This window comes from Cupressus sempervirens, chromosome 8 (assembly GCF_028749045.1).
Source record: "Cupressus sempervirens isolate cs-2001-9-10 chromosome 8, ASM2874904v1, whole genome shotgun sequence".
Classification (NCBI taxonomy): domain Eukaryota; kingdom Viridiplantae; phylum Streptophyta; class Pinopsida; order Cupressales; family Cupressaceae; genus Cupressus; species Cupressus sempervirens.
In genome coordinates, this window is record NC_143125.1 from 351539728 (window position 1) to 351564014 (window position 24287).

The 24287-nt window shown below is 36.5% G+C and overlaps 1 protein-coding gene across 4 annotated transcripts in view; it reads left to right on the forward strand.

The window, feature by feature from the left end:
- The first annotated feature begins 1130 nt into the window (after positions 1-1130).
- LOC149542784 (sterol 3-beta-glucosyltransferase UGT80B1-like) overlaps positions 1131-24287 on the forward strand; it is a 126148-nt gene continuing 102991 nt past the window's right edge. For 2 of the 4 annotated variants that reach the window (XM_089797679.1, XM_089797681.1), the window contains exons 1-3: positions 1131-1352; positions 2512-3050; positions 4552-4721. In XM_089797679.1, coding sequence (XP_089653805.1) covers positions 2639-3050; positions 4552-4721 — 582 coding nt within the window. In that variant the 5' untranslated portion in view covers positions 1131-1352; positions 2512-2638. Of the gene's footprint in view, positions 1353-2186; positions 2334-2511; positions 3051-4551; positions 4722-24287 lie in introns of those variants that run through there. The other 2 variants (XM_089797680.1, XM_089797682.1) reach the window with 2 other exon arrangements.

Below are 24287 nucleotides of genomic sequence, written 5' to 3' on the forward strand. Positions count from 1 at the left end.
TCAAGTGTAGAGTCTAAGATATAACCATTACAGTGCAAGGAGTAGATTCCAAGTGGATAGATGAATGAAAAGAATGACTTAGGAGGGTAAATCCTACCTCGAGCTTAATGTTATGAAAATAGGAGCTTTAAATAGGATCTACTAGGTGTTACCCCGATTCCACCTAGGAGGAAGGACCGAAAATGGAAGAATGAATGAAAGACACAAGAAGATTGATGATCTCGCATTAAATAGGTGCTAAACCTTCAGTAAATTGGAGTGTGTCCAATTTTAGATTGTATAATAGCCCCTACTAATTGCCATCTTGGCAAAATAACACTCATTTCATCCTTATGTTGATTTTATTTCTCGTTCAAATGCCACCTAGCATAAGTTTCTTGATAATTTCATAATTTTGTCCATCACTGTGTCTAGGGACAATAAGGTAGGAATGTTAAGCGAGATGTAGCAGAGTAGTTGCTAAGCCTTGAGTCACAAAGTTCAATAACATGTTGATGCATTCCCATATGTTTGAGCATGTAATAAGATTTGTGCCATTAATCCAACACGTTCCCATGTCTTGCTTATTCATCATGATTCATTAGTAAGCTTTTATATTTAATGATCTTTTGGTTTGATAGAAGAATGATCATTTCACTATCTTTAAGATAAAAGATGACAATGATTTATTTTGAAATTATTTATCAACTCTAGAATTATCTTTATTTTTATGGCATACCTCAATTTTGGCTAATCCAAATTCCCTCGTAAAACCCTATCAAAATTTATCAAAAGTGAATGGGAAGATATTTCTAAAATAAAATAAAACCATTCATCTCAAAAAAATCTATCCCGAATTCTACCTCGAATAAAAAGCCAGAAATTCCATCCACATATCATTCTTACTCATACTAAATCCTTGCTGGCAAGTGGCAGATACTACAAGAAAAGCATTGTAAGAATATTTCAAAGAATATGCACTTAAATTCTTGAAGAGTTCTGGTTTCTTGTATGATTTTAAAAATAAAATAAAATAAAAACTGTTGAAGCTAAAGATGGAAACAAGAAACGCCGGAATCACAGAAGTAAGGATTAAGCACGTGGATAGGAAAATTACCGCTTAAATGGTGGGGGCCATGGCAGACACCTGCAGTCCAAATACACGGTAAACATTGTCGTACCGATGCTTCTTCCCACGGATAATCAATTTTGCCGCCGCATCTCTCTTCCCATGTTTTCTATGTAGCGAGCATTCAGCATTTACTTCACTATCGTTCGGCAATTTCTTTCTCTACTGCCTCCAGCTAATCCAATTAAATTTGTCGCTGCGTGGAATCGGTGTGCCCGAGATTTCTGCGGAGCTTGCTGTATAGGTTAATATCATTGTCAGAGTTTTCTGTTTATAAGGTTTATTTTTTCTGATTCAGGGTCAAGAATTGAAAGCGTTTTGATCTTTCGCGGTATGGGTGGGGAAAAATGGCGTTTCTGAGTATTATTTACGTAAATACCTTTTCGTTTCTCGAAATCCAGACTAATTAATGTCTTATATACAGTTTGCAATTTAGGTATACGGTTGAAATTGTTCATGGGTCTACTGAAATGGAAATCAATTGCAGTGGGAGTTGCTGTGGGCGATCATCTCCTCACCCTATCCCAGCATAAATGTTTCCTCGTAGAAATTAATTGGTCGTTCATATTTTGTCTTTTGGTGTTAGTTGTGGGGTATGTGAAAATCATCTTTTTCTTCAGTCGAGCTGCATAACGGTTGCCATTTCTACCCTAATTTTAGAGCTGCGATTCTTTTGCCACTGGACTTGGCACGAGTGTGGCTTATGTTGCTTGTTTTCATCGCCATGCCAATACGCTTTAGCAGTTCTGGTTGTTGTGATACCTATATGGGTTCATATAATTTTAAACACAAACGCATTTCCAATCCGATGTTTTGATAATGATCCACAGCCAAGTACCAGATAAATAAACACTTATATTCTTGGGCAATAGAAATTCCGAATTTGCTAGCAATGAAATTATTTTCAGAAATCGGTGTAAAAGAATATTCGCTCCGTCTAAGCACGAGATTATGACTTTAGTATTTTTTAATTGAAAACTTGATTTGCTACGGCAAGTCTTACACCGTTTTGACCAGATACGTAGACGAGAACGAAATGCGTGTTTAACAACGAGTCACGCGCGCACAAGCTGGACTGACTGGTAGGCGAGCAAATTTTTCTTGTTGATGAGTGCGGACATTATCGTTCGGTTGTAAGAAAGTCAAAATAGATGAGAGAGCGGTGCAGTGCTGAAGGCGGACTGGATTCGATTGGCATTGTTGTAAAGGGGAATGGGCATGTCGAGTATAATTTTGTCTCCATAACTACACCGGAACTGTACAAAAACAATATAGGATTAAATGACGTCTTCTTATAAATCGTTTGCTCGGGAGCTGCACAAGATTTGATTTTATTCTTTCTAGCTTCGAACTTTAAACTTAACTGATTTGGGGCTAACATTGGCATTGACGTGGACTTGCAGGCCATAGCAGGAAAAGATTAAGTAGGGCCCATTCCTCTCCATTCGGTTTCCCTAGTGACGAAGGAAATGACTTTATTTCGTATTGAACAAATTATCAGTGGAGATTTGGCTATTCCTTGAAGTGGTAATGGATGCTAAAATTTTCAGCAATGGAATGATTAGTTTGAGTAATCTTGAGGGCCGCAATAAGTCTGTAGAGACGTATTCAGAAGGCGATGGCGGGCAGGAAGATAGTTACAGAAGAACTAATGAATGGGCTCAGAGGCAAAACCATCACTATGATTATTCGAGTTCAACTTCTACATCAAATGAAATTGAATCTTGGCCTTCGCACGTGAACACCGAATCAAGTAATGGCGGTTTTCTGGCAAGGAGCTCGGAAAGTGATCCAAAAGATACAGGGAAGGCCCTGGCAGTGACGATGGCCAGTGGATCGGAATCTGTTTCTCTCCCAAACAATGAAGAGACATTGCATTCCATTTCTGCATTGCAATTGGAAAAGCAGTGCCTTTCCATGTCAGGCCCCTCATCTCCTCAAGGTTTGCATTCATGTCTCTGGAGCTCTACATCATTAATGTTATGTATTGGCTACATACCTTCCATAGAAATACGTGTTCAATGAATATGATCTCATGTATACCTACCGAGAAAAAGAGATATTCTGAAGACAGCCCAAAAAAAATTGTAATTTGAATTTCGCTAGAAGCTGTTATATGTTTAAGAAGGACTGAATGCTACTTACTAGATCTTTTATGCTTCTCATTAAAATCTATCATGAACATGTTTGATTGATTTATTATTATTTTTATTTCATTGTCATGTGGATCTAGGGCCGAGGGCTCCTACCAATCTATACCTATTTTAATTTTATCCCCGTGAAGGTCAGGGATCAGAATGAAGTCTGGAAACATTTTATATATTTTACAGTCTATTTCAATTAAAATTGCTTGTCCAAGTATAAAGCATTCCTCGCCAGAGTTTTGTGAGTACCCTGGAGTTTTGACCCGCTTCTTGTCTGGAATATAATTTAAGGACGTGATTAGCGAGGAGTTGCCGTTGGCTTATATATCCCTTGTTTAGTTCCAGTTAAATTTTTCCGGAATAACTATGTGGATATTCTGGCCTTGCCAGCGTCTTTCTTTAGATGGAAACTGTTGTTGAACAAAGAGATGACGTTATGTGTAGGAGTGTTGACTGCTTCTTTTTTAATCTAATGAAAATCATGTTTCAAAATTTGGTTAATTATAGGATTAGTTCGTATTGAATTAAGTTAGCTTTCCTCCAAGCCTTAACATAGGATGAATTCAACATTGATATTTCTCCAAGTCTTAACAATATTTGCATTATAGCTATCTGAGTAGCAAATATCTTTCTTGTGAATAACTTGGCAAGACAAATGTTTTTCTTTTTTCAAATAATAGGAAAACATTGGGTTAGTGTTAAGTTTGGGGAAGAAAATTGGTCAGGGTTAGGTTAAGGCAAAATTAAAAAACAACTGGTGCAAAAATTATTAAAGTCCAAAAACTGTAATTTTTTAATGAAAAAATTGTCAGAGATTGCCAGAAAATCACAGTTTTCCTGATATACTCATAATTTTCCACTCTAAAAACATTAGTAACCATCCACATCTTGCAAGATATTGCAATCTCAGCAACTACTAGCTATCATCAGTTTGATGGGCCGGGTGCAAACCCTTCTTTCATTCCTATTGCATTTAAAATTTGTTATGATCCATGTCTTGTCCAAGTTGTGCTAATTGAACGTTGCTGTTGATAAACTTCAGGCATCAGTAAGAAAACTGTTATAGTGCTTGCTATTTTACACATGGAAGGTATTTGGATGATATCATGTAGAATTTTGTTGTATCACAACCACATTAATAGCAGGTTGTAGGAATATTATGTGTACGTTTTTATGAGGAAACTCAAGGGATATAAGACAATGCAATTTTATTTTCATTGTGGTTCCAAATTAATTAATTCTACAATTTGTAATATAATTATCTTAAGTACGGTTTTAAATTAATTCTACAATTTGCAGGCCTTGGGCGTTCTCAAACAGCTCCTAGCAGATTTCATCACTGTGACGGTCAACTAGATGAGAACAACAATCTCAATCTAGGTAGGTCTAAGACAGAAAAAAAGGAGAGTCAGAAGCATAATACAAAACCATCTGGCATGCAATTGGACAAGCTATCTGAGCGCGAAAAGGTATAGTGCTTGACTGAATTTGTTTATATCAAAGCTACATATTTAATACTGATGTTCAGTAGCAAATAAAAGTTCCCTGGAAGGATCGTCATTTATTGGTTTAGTACTTTTCATTGAACATTGCCGCATTGGTCCTAAGGCTGGCCTTTAAGCTCATAATTTTATCCACATTCTTTGTTTCACATTTAATTGATTTAACAATCTATACATGACTCGAGCACCTTCACAGAAAGCAGAAAAAGGATGCATAGTAGTTAACAGACATTGTTTAATGCAATTGTAATCATGTTACAATACTATTATCATTTTAGTCTACTAAAATGAATTTTAATTAGTATGCTTAAATTTTTAGTAATCATACAGGAGAAATGGATCTACGAGTTTTCATAATTTATGTTCACTTCTATTAATTTAAGTATATTTTGTAGTGGAATAAGAGTCCACTTAAAGATGCTAGGTACGGACACAGGTTTTGGGTGTAAAGATTAGAATTGGCCATGTAAACCAATTCTGGATCATGTTTTGCTCCATATTTTTCACTTCTATGCTCATTATGATAGTAATTGTATCATAGCTAAGCTAGCTTATTTTAGGTCCACAATTCCACAAATAAGAGGAGTGGTAGGTAAAGTAGCAATTTTAAAAAAATCTTTAAAGTTTAATCCGGCAAAATTTCATAATACAAACATTTTATTGAGTATTACACATCATATTGTGTAGAAACTAATCAACTTTCCAATGGGTATATTACTATTTGTTGTTAGTGAACTGGCAAATGTTTTGCTAATTATCAGTTCTTGTCAAACAGTGTGGCCAATATGTGGGTGGGCTTGTGGTTGTATGAGTGTGCCTCTTTTATAAGTACATGTATTGCTATTCTCTTTTGAACAAATCAATATTTGCAAAATAGTGTGTTATTTTCTTTCTTTTAGTAACATGTCTCTGTTGATAGTCCTTCATGGATGGAAGGCACCGAATTCGTATGTCATACTCTGATAGATAGTTTGGGATAGCTGAGCTTATTGTGTATGCATTGATCTCTATGTATATGTGAATATTTATTAATGCAGACCATACACAGAGAGTCTTTTCAGACTGTCTTTGTGTGCAGCTATGCAACTTTACACATCTGGAATTCATGACGTGAATGACAATCTTCAAACTTTATTTTACTTTCAAAACATAAATTTCTTACATGCTCCATTTATTCACAATTTGTTATGGTGCAACTTACACACATTCTGCCAATCCTGGCGATAAAAAATGTACAGATATCTGTAATAAAATTCTCTGGTTTATGACAGAACAAAAAAAAGGCAAAATTATAATATTCATCCCGAGCTAACAAAGTCATATGCCCTGCAGTCACATATAATTTATACAAGCAGCTATACATTATACACTCTCTTTTTATTGATACTTCTCACAGGTAGCCATATATTCTACTGTTATTACACCATTCTTTCTTTGATTTAATCTGCCACTAATCTTCTTCAACTTTCTTCTTTTTATTACTGTACAAATGGAGTTCTCAATTCTCCTCCTAATTGCTATGCCTCTTTTTTTCCATCTCCTCTTCCCTTCCATGCACCACAGCAAACTCTGCAATATTCTTGCACTCTACTGTATTCTTTCTTCATCATGTGCAAATTGCTAGTCAATTCGTGCACTCCAACTTCTTTTTCCAGCACGGTCTCTAATATCTGTATATTGTCTTCTTTTTCCTCACCGTCCCCCATTTTCCCCTCCATGGCTTCTTCTCTCACTCTAATAGCTCCCATTCTATTTTATTAGAGTAGCCTGTCTTTTCCAAGTCATCATCCTCTGTTTCCTTCTACTACTGACTTAATCCCACTTTGGAGATCTATCTCCTAGGCCTCACAGGGATCTCAATTTGTTTCTAGTGCTCCCTTTGCTTGGGCACCCCCCTCTTTACTTCCTTAACCCTGCTCTTCTTGGAATATTTCTTTGTTTTCCACTTATGGCGCTTGACTTCTTCTTATATCATTTTCTTTGCTGTGCACCTATTTGGTTGCCAATTTCATTCTTTTGACTTCCCTGTGAAGAAAAAACTTCCTCAATTTCTGCTCTCCTGCTTGCAACTACTCCTTTTCTTCCCAACGCCTCTTATCTACAACTGCTATTAAACCCCTTAGTGCTGCATTCTATATTAATCTTTTCAGTTCTTGAATGATTCATGTTTCGTGCCATGTACACTCCTTTCTTTCTTTCTTATCTTTGTCTCTTTAACTTCTAGCTGTGCCCTTCATCTACCATACTTTCTGTTTTCTTGTCCCTTCATTTCAAGCAGTTGTGTGAAAAAAATTCGTATGCTCCTTTTGATTTTCCCTCTGCTGTTCATCTCAGACTTGCTGGATAAGAGTTTTGTGAGCATATCTCACAAAAGTGGAATTTAGTAGGACCATTCTTCTAGATAGTAAATTATCTATAGCATTCTCCAATGCTATTATTTGCAGCATTCCTCTTTTATCTTTTCTTTCTCTTCCCGCACCTAGCCGGAAAAGTCACTACTATTTCTTCAACAATTCTTGTCTGCATTCCATTTTTTCAATATGGAATTTGTTCTACCATAATCTGTGTCCTCCGTTGGGAGTAGAATAGAGAAATATTAAACTATGATTGTGAAAATAGAAAACTTTATTGATCAATAAATTCATTTGGATGTCATTAGGATGTCTTTACATTGATCAATATAGGCTATATAAAGCCATTATTTTCCTAAAGTACTATCAAAGTCTCCTTACGGGAATGTAAAATTCCCAACAACTAAATATCTAACTAATTTATTCTATTTAATCCAAACCTAAAAACTTTCATAATTAATGTGAAATGCTAGAACAAGAGTGGAACATTGCAAGGGTTTTGAACCCAACCCTTTTGGAGACTTTGAATAAGCACCTTCACCAATTGTCTTTACTCACTGAAGAAACACCACCTAATTGCAATAGTGGAATCCTTGACTATAGATCCTCTAGGAAACGCCAAACTAACTGCATTAGTGGATCTCCTGACTGCAGAACTTGCAATCATGTACACAACATGAGAGAACATAAAAGTTTTCTCACCTCCCATGCACAAGTAGCTTATTTCTTTCAAAATTCCGCATCTCCTTCGAGTATGTCTAATGCCTTCTCCAATGTTGCGCATGAGACACCTTTCCTTCGACATCTTCTTTAAGTGTGTCTAATGCCTCCTCAAGTGCTGTGGAAATAATTCCTTCTCTGGTGCAGAAACCACCAGTCAATGCCTGCACATGAGACAACCTTTCCTGCAATGTCCCAAAATAAGTGGGCCGACCTTTCTTGGGTTTTGTCCAATTTATTAAGCATTAAATTTGAATTACTTCATTTTTTCTGGTGGAGGACATCCTTGGGCTTAGCATTTATGGTGGGTATTTAGGTTTGTTGCAAGTTTGTGTTTGACATGGACAATTTTGGAAAATAAATTCATTTGCCTGCTCTGAGGGCATAGTTGCTCAGGCAGTAATATTTTGTTTGGTGCATAGCTCCAGATTGAGTGAATCTGTCTTAGTACTATAATTTTTTTATTGACATTATATCCAGTTTTTTTGTGTCTCGGGTTTGAAACCTTACAATGTATCAAAGCCTCAAACCTGCCAACCTGAGGGTGTCTTATGCAATTAAGTCACAGGGAACACAGATCAATTGAGAGGGAAAGGAAAAAGGCAGTTGCTGAGACTTCTAGAATAGAAAAAGATGGCAAACAAAGATGAATAATTTGAGAACTTCTTGAAGCAGATGACTCAAATGCAAGAACTAATGCTCAAACAATAGGAGCAAACAAACCAGGTAACGTAGTTGTTGATGCAGTCCATGCATGACAAAAACAATAACGTTAGACCAAACAATGGTCCTGAGGGTAGTCATTCTGGATCTGAGAACCAAAGCAACAAAGTTTCATGCCCCACACAACTCACTTTTTTACCTAAGCATACAGCAAACAATGGGGGCGAAGAGCCAAGGCTAGCAGAAGGAGACATAAATGCAAGTACGGATGCCTCTATGTAGATTAATTCCAAGATAAGGCACCAACTTCCGTTTATACAATTTCACAACATAAGGAATGGATCAAAAGGAGGTTAGAAAGATTACTTCCCAAATAAAGTTTGCAACATAAAGTGAGCAAGATGTCACCTCCAACCTATCATGGCTTTGGAGAGGCTATTGCATAAGCATGGATACAAAAGTTGGATACCTATTTTCGTCTCAGTCCCATGATCGAAGAAGAAGCTGTCAAATTTGTTATTCTACACTTGGAGGAGTTAGCCCATGAGTGGTGGCACCATGGCCTTGTAACCCACAGATTTGGTCAAATAACGACATATGCTGATTTCACACATAAGCTCATAGAAAGATTTGATAGAAAAGATCCCAAGGCTTACTTCCTGGAATTGACTCAACTCAAACAAACAAGCACCATAATGACTATGTATCAAAATTCCCAAAGCTTGTAGTAATGATGACAGATGTTTCAGACAAAAGGCTTGTGTTCTTTTTCGTAGAGGGCTTGTTAGAATATTTTGTGGAGTGCCAAGAGCTTTGGAACCAAAAACATTAAGGTAAGTGATTTGCAAGGCCTTAAGTCTTGAAGATTCCACAAAGAAAGGGAAAATCATTACCAAGGGTACACTGGTAGGGCAGCCACAAAAGCCCTTTATCAAAACAAATCCACCTCCAAAGGGTCCTCCAATACTACATGATATGTCTAGAAATTAGTTATGGAGGCAGAACTTGTGTTTTGCATGTAAGGAACTGTGGCAATGGGGACATCGATGCATGGGAGAAGGACACATCCACTACATCGAAGTTGTTGATGACGAGGATCTTGAGCTATACATAGAGCTAGAGACAGAGAATTATATCCTCATCGATAGCAGTGATACCTACAACTATGTTACTGACAAAATAGTCAGAAGGTTGAAATTGAATACTGTGCCAATCAATGGGTTCAATGTCAAAACAACAGGGGGCTTCATTCTTCTATGTACCAAGAAGGTTTTGGATATGGAAATAACATCGGAGGAATATCATATGAAAGATGATTTCTGCATAGTTAACATGGAAATGGGAGTCTAAGTGATTCCTTAATGAAGGGATATGATTAGTGGTGTGAATCCTAAAAGAATTGGTTGTGGGAAGAGATGAGACATGCATCTTGGCATCATGTCTTATCAGTCCACCGTTAAGATATAAGAGGGCATTCAATTGCTCTCATTTGAGCATCATTGATTACTTCTCTTTTATTTATTAATCCTTATACAGATCTGTTCTGTTTAGAGTGAATCACCATTGGCATTTTGGTGCAAGCGTATATTGGGGAATCGGAGACAACATCTAAGGATTGCAGACACTAAGATATATTAGACACAACATCCATCATTGGTTGCTAGCAATAATCATGAACATATAAGAAATGCCATCAGATTAATCTCGCAAGAATATATATCCATATTTGACACAGGAACTCTATTGCTGCTAAATCGATCTCTATATCAGACATTGCAAATACTTAACTCCATCTGATCTGAAACACAATATTGTTACTATAAACAACATATCTCACTTCACTGCATATACTATAACGATAAGATAAGATCTAGCAATTTGCATTGCCATAGGCGACATCCTCTCATCAGTTGGTACATACATAATTAGACTTATCAGAATTTGAAGCCATTGCTGAAAGCAACAATTATTGATCGCATATTGGTATTGTATATCAGATATTGCATAATAGTACTACAAGTGATAAGGAACATGATTTATATAGCATACTCCATATCAGCTACATCAGATATTGCTATTGATATACTAATATCTATATCATTTACACATATTTATATTAATTATATCAGCAATTGCAATTGAGCTTGGTTTATCTTCCCTTAAATAGTACTCAATTGACATAGTAGAAAAGGAAGCTGATGTAATTGTCTCGGCTTTCCTAACTTAGCCAAAAAGGGGACATTACATCAATGCAAATACCAAGTGCTCCACAAAAAATCATTAAGTCTCCCATTTTATTATACCTAACTTCCTTTTCATTGCCCGGCAAATAACTGCACGCCCAACAACTTACAAAAAAATTATTGCCCAACACTCAAGACAACCAGACACATACTACCCAGAAACAATGATAAAATTAAAACATCTCACAATAAAATCATTTATTAACACTTTTGAAATGGCACCATCATGCCTTCTTTTAGTCATGTACACTGCTCAACTTTTAATATACAACAGCAGAAAATGTTGGTCTATCTCAAAAACCACTCCATCAAGAATAGTTCAGTAGAGGAAAAATTGTAATGTTCCCTTTCTAACGCTTATAGCATGATTTTGTCATTAGCCTATTTGCTCATGGTCTCGTAGGCCAAACAAGACATTTAAGGGACTTTGAGATCATTTGGCCTAGGCAGTTTCAGTTGTAGATCATTCCAAGCAAGTCATTTAGGCATTGCTCAGACTTTTAGTGACAATGTCATGTCAGTCATAAATGTTTAATATTAACAAAAGATTATGTGCAAACATTGTGTAAATATATAGTGAATGCTCTTTTAATTTGGCTACCATATTTAAAATTCGACCATATTGTCACCACCTCAATCTGACTTGTTACAAGAAATAGACAAGCAAGTAGGTGAAGTGGACACACAACCAATAAGTAGACAACCACACAACTTAAGCACGCATCCAAGTCGTTCAATCAGACAATCAAGTAGCTCAACTACACAACCAAGGAGTTCAACCAAGTGACGAAGTAGCTCAATCAGACAACCAAGTAGCTGATAAAGATCTGATGAATATGTGTGGATAATTCGATATTAAATAGAGCTCCTTGAATAGAGATTATGTGACTATGTTATAATAAAAACAATCAGTTAACTAAAGCTAAAATAGAAGCTAAAAATAGCAACAAACTTTCCTAACTCTAAGAATCTTAAGATGACAACTAAGATGACCATTATTGAAATAATATAATATATTAATACCCTCTTTTAATGGTCATCATACTAACTACCTGCAAAAGGTTCCTACAAGTCTTTTGGTCACAAGTGCATAGAAGGCTATCCGCTCTTGATCACAAATGCATAGAAGGATGCCCCCCTCTTGATCATGAATGCATAGAAGGCTGCCCCATTCTCTTCAGTTCTTTTTGCAAAATGAGGCTGCTGCTAAGACTCTCCTTGATTCTGCAAAAATGAACAAGATAACCAACTTGCCAAATTGGTGTTGAGAAACAAAGGTATCACTCCATGTAGACCAAGATAACCACAAACTTGCCAGCTTGATGTACAGAAACAAAGGTTTCACTCCATGTGGCTAGAGACGCTGAGATGAAAATGAAACCACAATTTTGAGGAAAATTTGGCAAATCCTTGTGCAGGTGGTTGTCCTAGTAACTCTAGGTGCAATCCAAAACAATTGCAAGAAACTAGACACAATTTTTATTATGAGGTAATTGGTAAATACTTGCTTGATATTAACAGAGACTGAAAGGTCAATATATACAAAAGAATGAGATGATGTTTCCTTAGGAAACGATCTTAAAGAATAGAAACATTCTATTCTAGAGAAAGCAAAAAACAAAAGCAAACTTAATGCTTAAGATATTTACAAGAGATAACCATTAACTAATAATAGACGACTTATCTATTATTGTAATACCCTCCCTTAATGGTTAATCTATCAAACACACCAAGCTGTCCTTTGAATTTGACAAACTTATCAGGACCAAGAGGCTTGGTGAAAATGTCTGCAGTCTAATTTGTGGTAGGAACATATTGTAAATCTATAGTCCTGTCTTCAACCAGCTGTCGTATGTAATGACAATGAACATCCACATGCTTGGTATGTTCATGGAAGACTGGATTCCGTGCTAACTTGATAATGCCTTCGTTATCAACAAACAGAGTAGTCGGTCATGCTGGTGACATTTGCATATCCCCAAGCATCCGACGAGTCCGACGAAGCCAAACAACGTCACATCCTGCCTTAACAGTCCTTCTATATTCAGCCTCTGTAGAAGAGAGAGAAACTACGTGCTGCTTCTTGCTGGTCCATGTGATTGCACTGGATCCCAAATTGAACCACATATCCACATGTTGACTTTTTATCATCAACAGAGCTTGCCCAATTTGAATCTGTGAACCCATTGAGTTTAGGATTGGAACTTCGAGAGTACAAAAGTCCATAATTTGAAGTGCCCTTCACATAATGAAGCACATGCTTTGCTGCCATCCAATGATCAGCCTTAGGAGCTGTCATAAAGTGTGAAATATAGCTAACTGCGAAGCTGATATCAAGCTTAGTAGTAGAGAGGTAGATGATGCTGCCTACTAGTTGCCTATATGTAGTATCATCAACGGAAGGAGAATCAGACTTTGTTGATAACTTGAGACCTTTCTCCATAGGTATAGATGCAGGTTTGCAATTCTGCATTCGGAATTTGTCTAACAAGGCCCTAGCATATTTGGATTGAGCGATGAATATACCAGAAGACTATTGCCAAACTTTAACACCTAAGCAATAATGCATGAGCCCAAGGTCAGTCATATCAAAAGACTGGCATAAGTTCAGTTTGATTCCCTGAATCAAAGATGCCGAACTATCAATGATGATTATATCATCCACATAGATAACCAGAAGGATGATGTCACTGTTAGTAGTCTCGATGTACAGATTTGAGTCTGAAGAACTCCTCTTGAAGTTTTGATCACCGAGGTACTTATCAATCTTGATGTACCATGCCCGAGGGGCTTGCTTCAAGCCATAGAGAGCTTTTACCAATCTGAGAACCTGATGGTCTTTACTAGCAACCTTGAAACCAGGAGGCTGTGTCATGTAGACCTCTTCATGGAGATCACCATTCAGGAAAGCACTCTTTACGTCCATCTAATGGACCTTCCAGCCAAATTGTGCTGCCATGGCTAGGACTAATTTGATGGTGCTCATCTTTGCAGTAGGAGCAAAGGTCTCCTCATAATCAATGCCCTGATGTTGAGAAAATCCCTTTGCCTCTAAACAAACTTTGTACTTATCCAAAGTATCCTCTGATTTGTATTTGGTTTTGTAGACCCATTTGCAGCCAATGGGTTTCTTCCCTGGTGGAAGATCAGAAAGGACCCAGGTGTTCTTCAGTAGGCTTTGGTGTTTAGATGTCATGGCCTGTAGCCACTCTGGAATTCCTTTAGCCTCGGAATATGTTTGAGGTTTAAACACACTGTGAATGTTGGCCATAAGAGCAAAGTTAATAGAATTTGTAGTTTTGCTCTTTTTTCGAGCAGTTCTCCCATCAATGAGCTCATCATCACGAAGATCAGCAAGCGTCTTAGCCCACCACTTAGGTCGAATAGGAGGATGACCAACAGTAGTACTAGGAGATGCTTGATCAGTAGGATCCTCATCAGAAGAAGTTGGATCAAAGTTAGGTGAAGCATCTAGAAAGCGAGGTGATCTTGTAGGAGAAGCTGGAGGTGTTTGTACAGGTATCACTGGAATAACTGAAGCTACAGGAGCTACTGGAGCCCTCCCATCAGGTGGACCTAATGGAAGCCAAACTCCCAAATCATGACCCTGCATAGGCTGGTCTGTTGGATCAGGAACAGGAGAAACAGGCATGAATGGTCCTCGTTGCTCATCAAAGACTACATCACAACTATATATGAGACGAGATGTCTCAACATCAATCAGGTGGCAGGCTTTGTGAAGAATGCTATATCTTGCAAGCATCAATTTTTGACTCTTGGCATTTAGCTTGGTGTGTGAAGCATCAGGGATCCAAACAAAAGCAAGAGAGCCAAAAACCTTCAGGTGACTAATTCTGGGCTTGCGACTTGACCAGGCCTCTTTCGGAGTTTTACCTTTGACCGCCACTGTGGGTGATTGGTTCAACAGATAAACGACAGTGTTAATTGCTTCTGTCCAAAACTGCTTCGGAACATGTATGTGTTCGAGCATGGAACGAGCCATCTCGGTGATTGTCCTGTTATGACATTCAACTACACTGTTCTGTTGTGGCATGTGGGGTGTGGTTAACTGGCGTTTGATGCCATGTGTATCCAAGAAGCTAGAGAAAGCATTAGAACAAAATTTCCCCCCATTCTCTGATCCAAGAGTCATAATAGATTTCCCAGACTCTTTTTCAACTAACTGTTTAAACTTCTAAAATACAGGAAATGCATTTGATTTCTTTTAAGGAAATACACCCACATTTTTCGACTGAAATCATCTACAAACAACAGAAAGTACCTGGACCCAAGAACAAAAGGAGTGGCCATAGGGCCGCATATATCGGCATGAACAAGTTGAAGTACCTGAGAAGCTCACTAAGAATTGCCACTGGTGAAAGGTGTGCGATAGCCTGGCATGCATCACAAACTCCAAGCTGTTGAGTCTGAATCTCTGGCAATCTAAGAACAATCTCATCCCAAGCAAGCTATGAGAGATAATGAACATTTAAGTGCTCATATTGCTAATGCCAAAGTGTACTGATAGAAGATCTCCAAGCAGCCATAGCTAAGTCTTGAGAATCACCAAATCAGTAAGTCTGAAAAGACCATGATCCTCAAGACCCACTGCAATAGTAGACTTAGTTTCCTGATCAGTGATGGTGTATTGATGTGAACTGAAGGTGACTGCCAAGTGTGGAGAATGTCGCAGTAGTTGACTGACTGAGAGTAGATTTAGTTCCATCCTGGGAACGTAGTACACATCAAGGAATATGAGATTCCTCCCAACAGACTGAATTTGAATGTTGCCTTTACCAACAACCGTGTACTCTTCTCCGTCACCAAAAATAATAGAGTCTGAATAAGGCTGGTAGTCAGTAAACCAGTCTCTGTGGTGAGTGAAATTTTGAGAGGCACTTGAATCAATGTACTAGGCAGATGACTTCACATGATCTGAGGTCTTTTAGTCATGAAGGCGTAAAAGGCAGATTCCGCTTGCTCAGTGTGCTCTGCACTTTTCGCTTTGGGCTGCGAACCTAATTGCTTAGACTGGGTAGCCAAGCGTTTTCGACATTCAACCTTCATGTGACCATACTTGTCACAGTAGTTGCATTGAATGTTCTTTTTGGAACCATTCGAAGCTGGAGCAGAAGACTTTTGCTGAGATGGTTGTTGAAACTTGCCCTTATCCTTCTGAAAGGATTTCGCAGCAAATGCTTGCTCTGTGGAGGTGGAACTAGAGCTGCTACCGAATTGTTGTTTCTACCGATCTTGCTGAAGCAGCAGGGTGCAAAAATTAGTGAACTTTAGATCAACACCAATAGATGTGATGTTGAGAGTCTTGATAAAATGCTCATATGATTTTGGTAAACTCCGAAGAGTGATAACCACAATATCTTCTTCCTCCATCTTGCGATCGATGGCAAGTAACTGATCATAGATTTCTTGAATCCAATTTAGGTGTGCCTGGAGCGAGGTGCGCTCATCCATGACAATAGAAAACAAAGTGTTTTTCAGAAAGAAGGCCCTGCTCTTGTTGGAAGTCTCATGAAGACCTTTCAGATGTGTCCAGATTTTGGTAGCTATCTTGCTAGATGGAATCTAAGAAAGCTGATCATCAACCACGGATAATTTGAGAAGCATTACTGCCTCTTGATTATTTAGATCCATGTATCTTGATCAGGACTCGGAGAAGTCGGATGCTTTGTAACACCTAGAACAAGTTTATCGGTGTTCCGATATTCAAAAATTGTGATGATGCGCTGTTTCTAGGTTCCATAATTGCGACCATTGAATTTGGAGTTATGCTCGAGCAAAATATTTGTCAGAGATGCCATGGCATGTTTTCCAATGAAAAACTGTGAAAATCTGTGAAGGCACGTTCTTTGAGGCAAAAAAACTTTAGATCCAGAAGAATCAAAGTGATCCAGAAGAGAGCTTGAAAAACCCAGAAGCAATCTGCTGTCAATTTTTGGATTTGTTGGCTCGAAAATTGAGGCACGAAAAACGAGGCACTTGGAAAAAACGGATGACAACCTAATTGAGCTCTCGAAAAACCCATCAATAATTTGCAATCAATAAAAAATTCTAACCCCAAAAATTAGGGTTTCGGGCAAAACCCTAGCCATCGGATTGGAGAGTCGAATTTTCACAAAAAATGTCAGATTTGTTGAAAAAAAAAGTTGTAGAACCAGTTGGATTTAGGGCCCCGACACGAGTTTGAGAAAAAATGAGTTTGTTACACATGATTTGCAAAGAAAAATGAGTCTGCAACTTGCGTTTGTCTCAAACAAACCCGGTAATGTGAGTAATCGTCATTTTGGAGTAGAGAAAACACGCGGTTTTTTGCAGATGAATTGGCAGCCGAAATTATGATATGTAGTCGTCTCAGAGTAAAAAATGCGATTTGCAGAGGATGTCGGGCAAAACGAAATCGTGATTTTCAGATACTAGTTGAGAATGGTAAAAAAAAAACCCCAATTTTCATGCGATTTGCAGACCCGAGTTCAGAATTTCTCTAGACAGAAAACCCTAGGCAGGTGTTTGGAGAAAGTAGCTGAAATAATTTTGGAAAAAATTTAAACAAATAATTTCTAGAAGAAATTTTAAAATTTTCCTTAAAAATTTAAGTATTTAGCTTTGATACCATATTATGAGGTAATTGGTAAATACTTGCTTGATATTAACAGAGACTGAAAGTTCAATATATTCGAAAGAATGAGACGATGTTTCCTTAGGAAATGATCGTAAAGAATAGAAACATTCTATTCTAAAGAAAGCAAAAAACGAAAGCAAACTTAACGCTTAAAATATTTACAAAAGATAACCATTAACTAATAATAGACGACTTATCTATTATTGTAATAATTTTTTTGTTGGAAAATCAATGACTATTTATTTAAGAAAATATTGTAAGAATCCAGAAATTGAAACATTAGTGAGTAGTTGACACAAAATTTGAGACGCAAACCAGCATACGAATTTTGTTTTGCAGAAAAATAGTAAAAGCCTTGTACAAACCAACTTTTCAAATCAACTTTTGGGGAAAAATCATACAAAGCCCATTGTAATATTTAGAGGAAAGCATTTTTAGTAAAAGAATTATATAACCTAGAAAACAAAGTCCCATATAAACAATCAATTTCACAAATTACAGATGATTTTCCATGGGAAAACATGGAATCCGAGCCAATGGCAAAACAAAAAACTAGAGTTTTTAAGGAGAAATTAAAAAAAAAAATTCAGTTATTTTTGAGGGAAAAATTATAAACCCACAATAAATTTTAAGGGACAATATTAAGATACCCCTAAATAAAAATCTGCTATAAATTTGCTAGGTGGTAGAGAAACAAAAGCTCATGTCGTGAAACATAAACCTCCTGTCACGATGAGAACTTCATGCACAAAGCCCAAAAAATTCCAAAGGTGTTTTAGATGGTGAAGGTTGGGGAACTTGTTGAGGTCAAAGATCAAAATGTTGTGCAAACCATAGAGGATAGGCACAAAGCTGTGGAATGAATAGAATAACCTTATGTGAACAAAAGCATAACCTTGCACGAACAAGATTTGACAATGGCGACAAAAAACCTAGTCGTAGGAAGAAGAAAACAACCACAAAAATTCACAAGCAAATGACCTTGAGAGTCACAGAAATCTTAAAACACTGATAGGCACTTGAAAAACAAAGCCTTTTGTGGCGTGGAAAGAACCATAAATGACACAGATAAGGCAAATGTAGAAGTGCATTGAAGAAGAAGCCCCAAAAACACTAGGCGACCATAAATAGGAGCTCGCAGAGTTGAAGAGTGCAAATTGTGGTGTAGAGGTCACGATTTTTCCTTAGAAAAACTGACTACAATAGAAACCCTCAAACATCTTTTCACTAATTCTTCCTCAAAAAGAATTGAGCCCTTCTTCGAGGGGGTCAGACCTAGACCAACCCTTGCTTTTATACCATGTTCAAATAACCCAATATTAAATAGAGGAGATGAACGCTCCTTAAGTAGTGATTACATGACTATGTTTTTAAAAAGAAACAATTGGTTAACTAAAGCTAAAACAAAAGCTAAAAATAGCAACATGCTATTCTAACAGAGTCATAAGATGACAACTAAAATGACCATTATAGAAATAATATAATATATTAATTCTAAGTTTCCACATTTGCTCCTAGAAGGTGGAATTTGAGATTTGGTTCGTTAAAAAGTTGGATTCAAGTTGAATTCGCTCAAAATTCTGCTACATTTAGGTAAATTTGTTCAAAATTCTCTTAGAAGGAACCGGGTGGACTTTTGGACCAATTTTGAAGGCTTTTGAATTGAATGGAGGAACCTGGAATGAATTTTGGGCTAATTTTACCGAAAGCATCATTTTCATTGACTTTTTCAAAAAATTTTCTTGCCAAATTAGGTCTTTTTGATCCTTGAGCCCTTAAAGTGACCACTAAAACTACCAAAAAAGGTTGTTTTATATGTCATTTGTGCATTTGTGATTGAGAAGAAAAACTTCATTTGTTGTTTGTGCATCTGTGAATGAAAAGAAAAAGGTTGTTTTATATGTCATTTGTGCACTTGTGAATGAAAAGAAAAAGGTTGTTTTATATGCCATTTGTGCATTTGTGCATGTGTCATTTTGTGCTTCTAATTTGCAAGAGCAGAATGATGATGATTTGTTTGATGCTTTTTGATCTATGATGGCTGATTATTAATGTTGATATCATTGTTTTTGAGCCAAAACATTGATATGGTGGTGTATTTGGCATTTTGTCATGTTAGTTGGATTGAATCATTATTATATTTGTTGGTGTATTTTGCTGTGTTGCTTTAATATATATATATAGTTGGATTGAAGCATTATTATATTTGTTGGTGTATTTTGCAATGTTGCTTATATATATATATATACATACATGCAAATCCGAACCCAAACCAAATTTGTTTTGGACGAATCTCAGACCTGAATCCCTACCGGAATCTGAACCGACAACTTAGTATTAATAGAATAAACAACAACTTGATTAGCATTTCATTCCAATTCTTTATTACTGGAGTAGTCCTCCAAAAGTTGTATGACCTTTGACATCATTGACAAAATATTTAATAAAATCAACCAAGCATTTGACAAATATACATAAAATACTAGAGGCAACGAAACAAAATGAGTCACAAATTAGAAACAATAAAATAAATTAAACAAAATTAAGTTTTCATTGAAGAGAAACTCATTTGGTACTTGCAACAAGTACAATCAAGTAAATAAATTTAGCTAAATGGATTACAAAATTAAGAAAGGCAACCCAAAAAGTGGAAATAAACAAAGAGAGGAAGAACTCAATGTTACTATTGTAGCTTGTAAAGACCTAATTATGTCTAGTATGATCATACTTCAGCTAAATTGTAAAATCGTTAACAATTGTCTTGTTACTCAATATATTTTGGAGTCGTTTACAGTTTTTCATTAGTAAAGTTTGACCTGATTGCCAACCTAAATATTGAGCAAGCTCAATCTATGAGGTAAACTTGGTAGACAGAGAAACATCGTTGGGACATCAATTTACTTGACATTGAATTATACTTAACATTAGAAACAATTTCCTGAACTTTGACAAAATTCAGTTAGATAGTTATACTTGTTAAAGTTGTAGCTTCAGTCAAATTGAAGCATCTAGTGGATCATATTAGATATATAATAATGTATGTATAGTTGCATTATATATATATTGCATATACATGTACACACACACACATCTACAGTATATATATATATATATATGTATATATTGCATATACATGTACACACACTCACATCTACAGGAGTAAATTGAAATATATTCAGATTGATCCCTTTTTTATATATTTGATATTTCATTGCTAATATTATTGGGCACCATCCAAAGAGTATCGGGTGTGTTCAAAGTAGCCGACACACTTATCTAAGGGAAGCATTAGTATTAGTTAAGTCATGTCATTTAGGCACATGACCCTAGTTGGCAATAGCCACGTAGAGTCATGTCTCTACGTGAGCATGACTCTTGAAACCATTATAAGTAACCGATCATTGCTGATAGAGAGATACCAATTAAAAAGACAATATTAAGTGTTGGGTGGATGTTTTGCAATCGACAATTTTGAGTAAAATCCAGTCACAAAATAGGGTGACCAACGATAGTGTGTGAGACAAAGTCTTTCCTATCTAAAGGGAAAGCTCCCTCTTCTCATTGTTCCTTGGATCAACTCAAAGTTGGCAAGAAGTTGAGAGATTTGAAAGGGTATTATCAATATTCTTTCCTCTTAGTTTTCAAAAAAGAATCCACTTATTTGCAGAGCGAGTAATGGGCAAGTTGAAACCTTGAACTACACTTCTATCTTAAGTTGTAAACGGTGATATCGATAAACCAACAGTAACTCAAAGGCCAATTGAAAACTTACCGGTTTGGCTCTAAGTCGTGTTTTAATGTATTCTATAAGAATAACATCTACCATTGGGGCACAAAGGCTTCCAGAAGTAGGGAGTTCTAACTATTTTTCATAAATTTGAGATGGTAATACAAGCTATAGTCAAAGCTTCTAGTCTATGTATCACCACAATCATTCCCAGTCAAAGCTTCGACTCCGATTGCTTCTTAATTCACTATGCTCTATTATTGAACACAGAATAATAACATGAATTAAAGACAATGGGCACAAATTACAATCAAAGCTTCTAATTTGCTCTATCACAATTGCTTCCAGTGAAAACTTCGAATCCAATTGCTTCTTTTATTCACTTTTCTCCCAAATTTGTACTACACTATCAAAGTTATGCTTGGACAAGTTTGGCAGAGTTTTCTTGCATACAACAAAAGATGATTTTTGCTATGAGGGGGCACTCTTTTATATAGGCAAAGGAGTTGAGAAAGATGGAAAAAAAGTGGGAGTAATTTAACCAACTTTGACCTTTTCTAACTAAACTAGAGAAATTATTGGATTACATGTCATAAGGACATGTAAATCGAATTACATGTAATTACACAATTTCATGTAGTACATTCTCTCCAATCTACAAACATGAAAGAAGAAGAAGAAAGTTAAAACTATTGATTTTGAATGAATCAATCCTGTAGATTGTCGGCAAAGGCCTTGTACTTGCTGATACGATCCCATATGATAATAGGATTGGGAGTTCATGTATTTTGTGCCACTGCATTCACCTTAATAATCATGGTGTTGCATCTTTTGATAGCCTCTGACTCTCTTTGATGAATTGTCCATTATCATTTGAAAACTTGATGTGATCAAGCTTTTTCACATTCAAGTTGTCGTGAATTCTTCTTTGTAGATTAACACAAAATGGAGTCTCTGGCCCTTTGAAAACCTTCCTGATGATGTCCGAATGTAGAATTTGAACAAATTTCCCATCAACATCAGCAACTACTTTTTTGTTTGTTTGTTTTGGTTTTGAAGTGAACTGTTCGGCGTATTCCCACAAGAAGTTAGGTTCTCGGACAACCATTAGGAAAATGAAGATCAAATGAATTATTGCTTCTTGAGAATCAAAGCATGTCTTCTTGACGGGATATCTCCATTTTTTGAAGAAGTTCGGACATATCTTGAGGAGTGCGCCACAACATGAAGATGAAAACATCTTCCTATGAGATTAGATCCATGAAAACTTTGGGATTTGAGTTACAATGACAAATCCATGAGGGATGAGTGTTTGAAGTATGGATTAGACACTTATGGCACACATATGATGGCTGGAAATGAACTGGAAAGCATGTGTATTTGGATGGAAAGGGCCAAAGTCAAACTTAGAAGGATGGATTGCATGTGGGCTAAAGAAGGATTTTCATGTAAATGGCCAAGAATGCAAATTAGGCACATAGGGATGTATGCAAATGATGTCTTTTGACTTTTAAACAGTGACCTTTAGCCAAAATCGGTTTCGCTAGATTCAACTACATGTAAAGTGATTTACATGTAATTGTGACTTGATGCGAACATGCAATTAGGTTCGGAGGATGGAAATGAGTGTAAGTGGGAATGAAGAATGAGATTACATGCAAGTGCGGATGGAGGGTGAGATTACATGCAATCACATGTGGAGAATGAGATGCAATATGCTGGCATGTAATGATGGACATGGAATGAAATGAAATGATGCACTTGCATGAAAAGGTGAAAAGTGGAGTGAAGTAAAATGCACTTAAGTTCTTGGGAAAGAACTCGCAACTTCTTCCAACAGAAGAAAAATGAGAAAGCAAGCAAACAAACAACGAAAACAAGCACAAAACAAACACATACCTTTGGTCTTAGACTCAAACATGTCAACAAGCAAGTTGTTTTCAAGTGCAAATTCGAATTCGGAGTTTGGGAAAAATCCAAATATGTGAAATGAAAGTTCTCATTATATGTAAAGGCAAAATGCACTTTTCATGGTATACCTTTGAACAAGTGTGCAACACTAAGCTAAAACATGCAACAAAATAGCAAGATAAGCATGAATTGATGAGCAAGATTGAAAATGTTCATTTGGAGATCAATGAGCCAAAATAGCAAGATTTAAAGACTTGAAGACCAATTCTCCCTCAAAACCAGAGGCAGATCTACAAACAACTATTTCACTTCCTCCACACTTGCAAGTAATGGATGGTTAATGAGCTTTCAATTGTTGGATTTGGCATGAGAATGCCAAAAATGTGCTTTCTCTTCCTCAATACATGAGATGTTTTTGCAAAAAAACAAAAATTTGGACTCTTTTTTTGGAAAAAATGTGATTTTAAAGCACCATAAAATGAGGCGTTTTTGTTCTTGGATGACCAAAATGTGTTCTTCAAAGGCATAGATATGGATTGAAACTCCAAAACGACCCTTCTTTGAGCCAAAACATGCTCCAAAACTCTTAAGAAATGGACTTTTTTGGAAAAACATGGTCTCAAAACCTCACCAAGAGTAGCAATTTTTGCATGGATTCCAATGTTTGATGCATGGAAATGTTCACAGAGGCAAAAACAACCTTGATCTTGGAGATTCTAAGCCAAAACATGGGCAGATTTTAGGCATTTTTGGTGAAAAATATGTTCTTGGAGGAGGAAAACATGAAGTTTTTTGCTTTTGAATCTTCATATTCGGGTTCTATCTTTGCCAATGCATGAAAGAGATGCAAAACACATTCTAGAAGAGAGTTTGCATATTTTAAATAAGATGGATTGGGTTTTCTATGCAAAACACACTCTTATGGGTATTATGAAGTAATTGGAAATATTTGCTTTTTATTAATAGTGATCAAGAGATCAATTTGTACAAGAGGCTGAACGATGTTTCCTTAAGAAACAATCATAAAGAATAGAAACATTCTATTCTAGAAACAAAAAACTAATATTAGAAACATTCTAATATTACAAAAGATTACAATAGATAACCATTAGATACTAAACAAAGATAATAGAAACTATCTATTATCATAATACCCTCCCTTAATGGTTTATCTATCCAGAGCACGAAGCTGTCAAAAAGCGTAAAAGCCAGATTCTATCTACTCAAGGTGCTCTGCATTGTTCGCTGTGGGCTGCGAACCAGATTGTTTAGATAGGACAA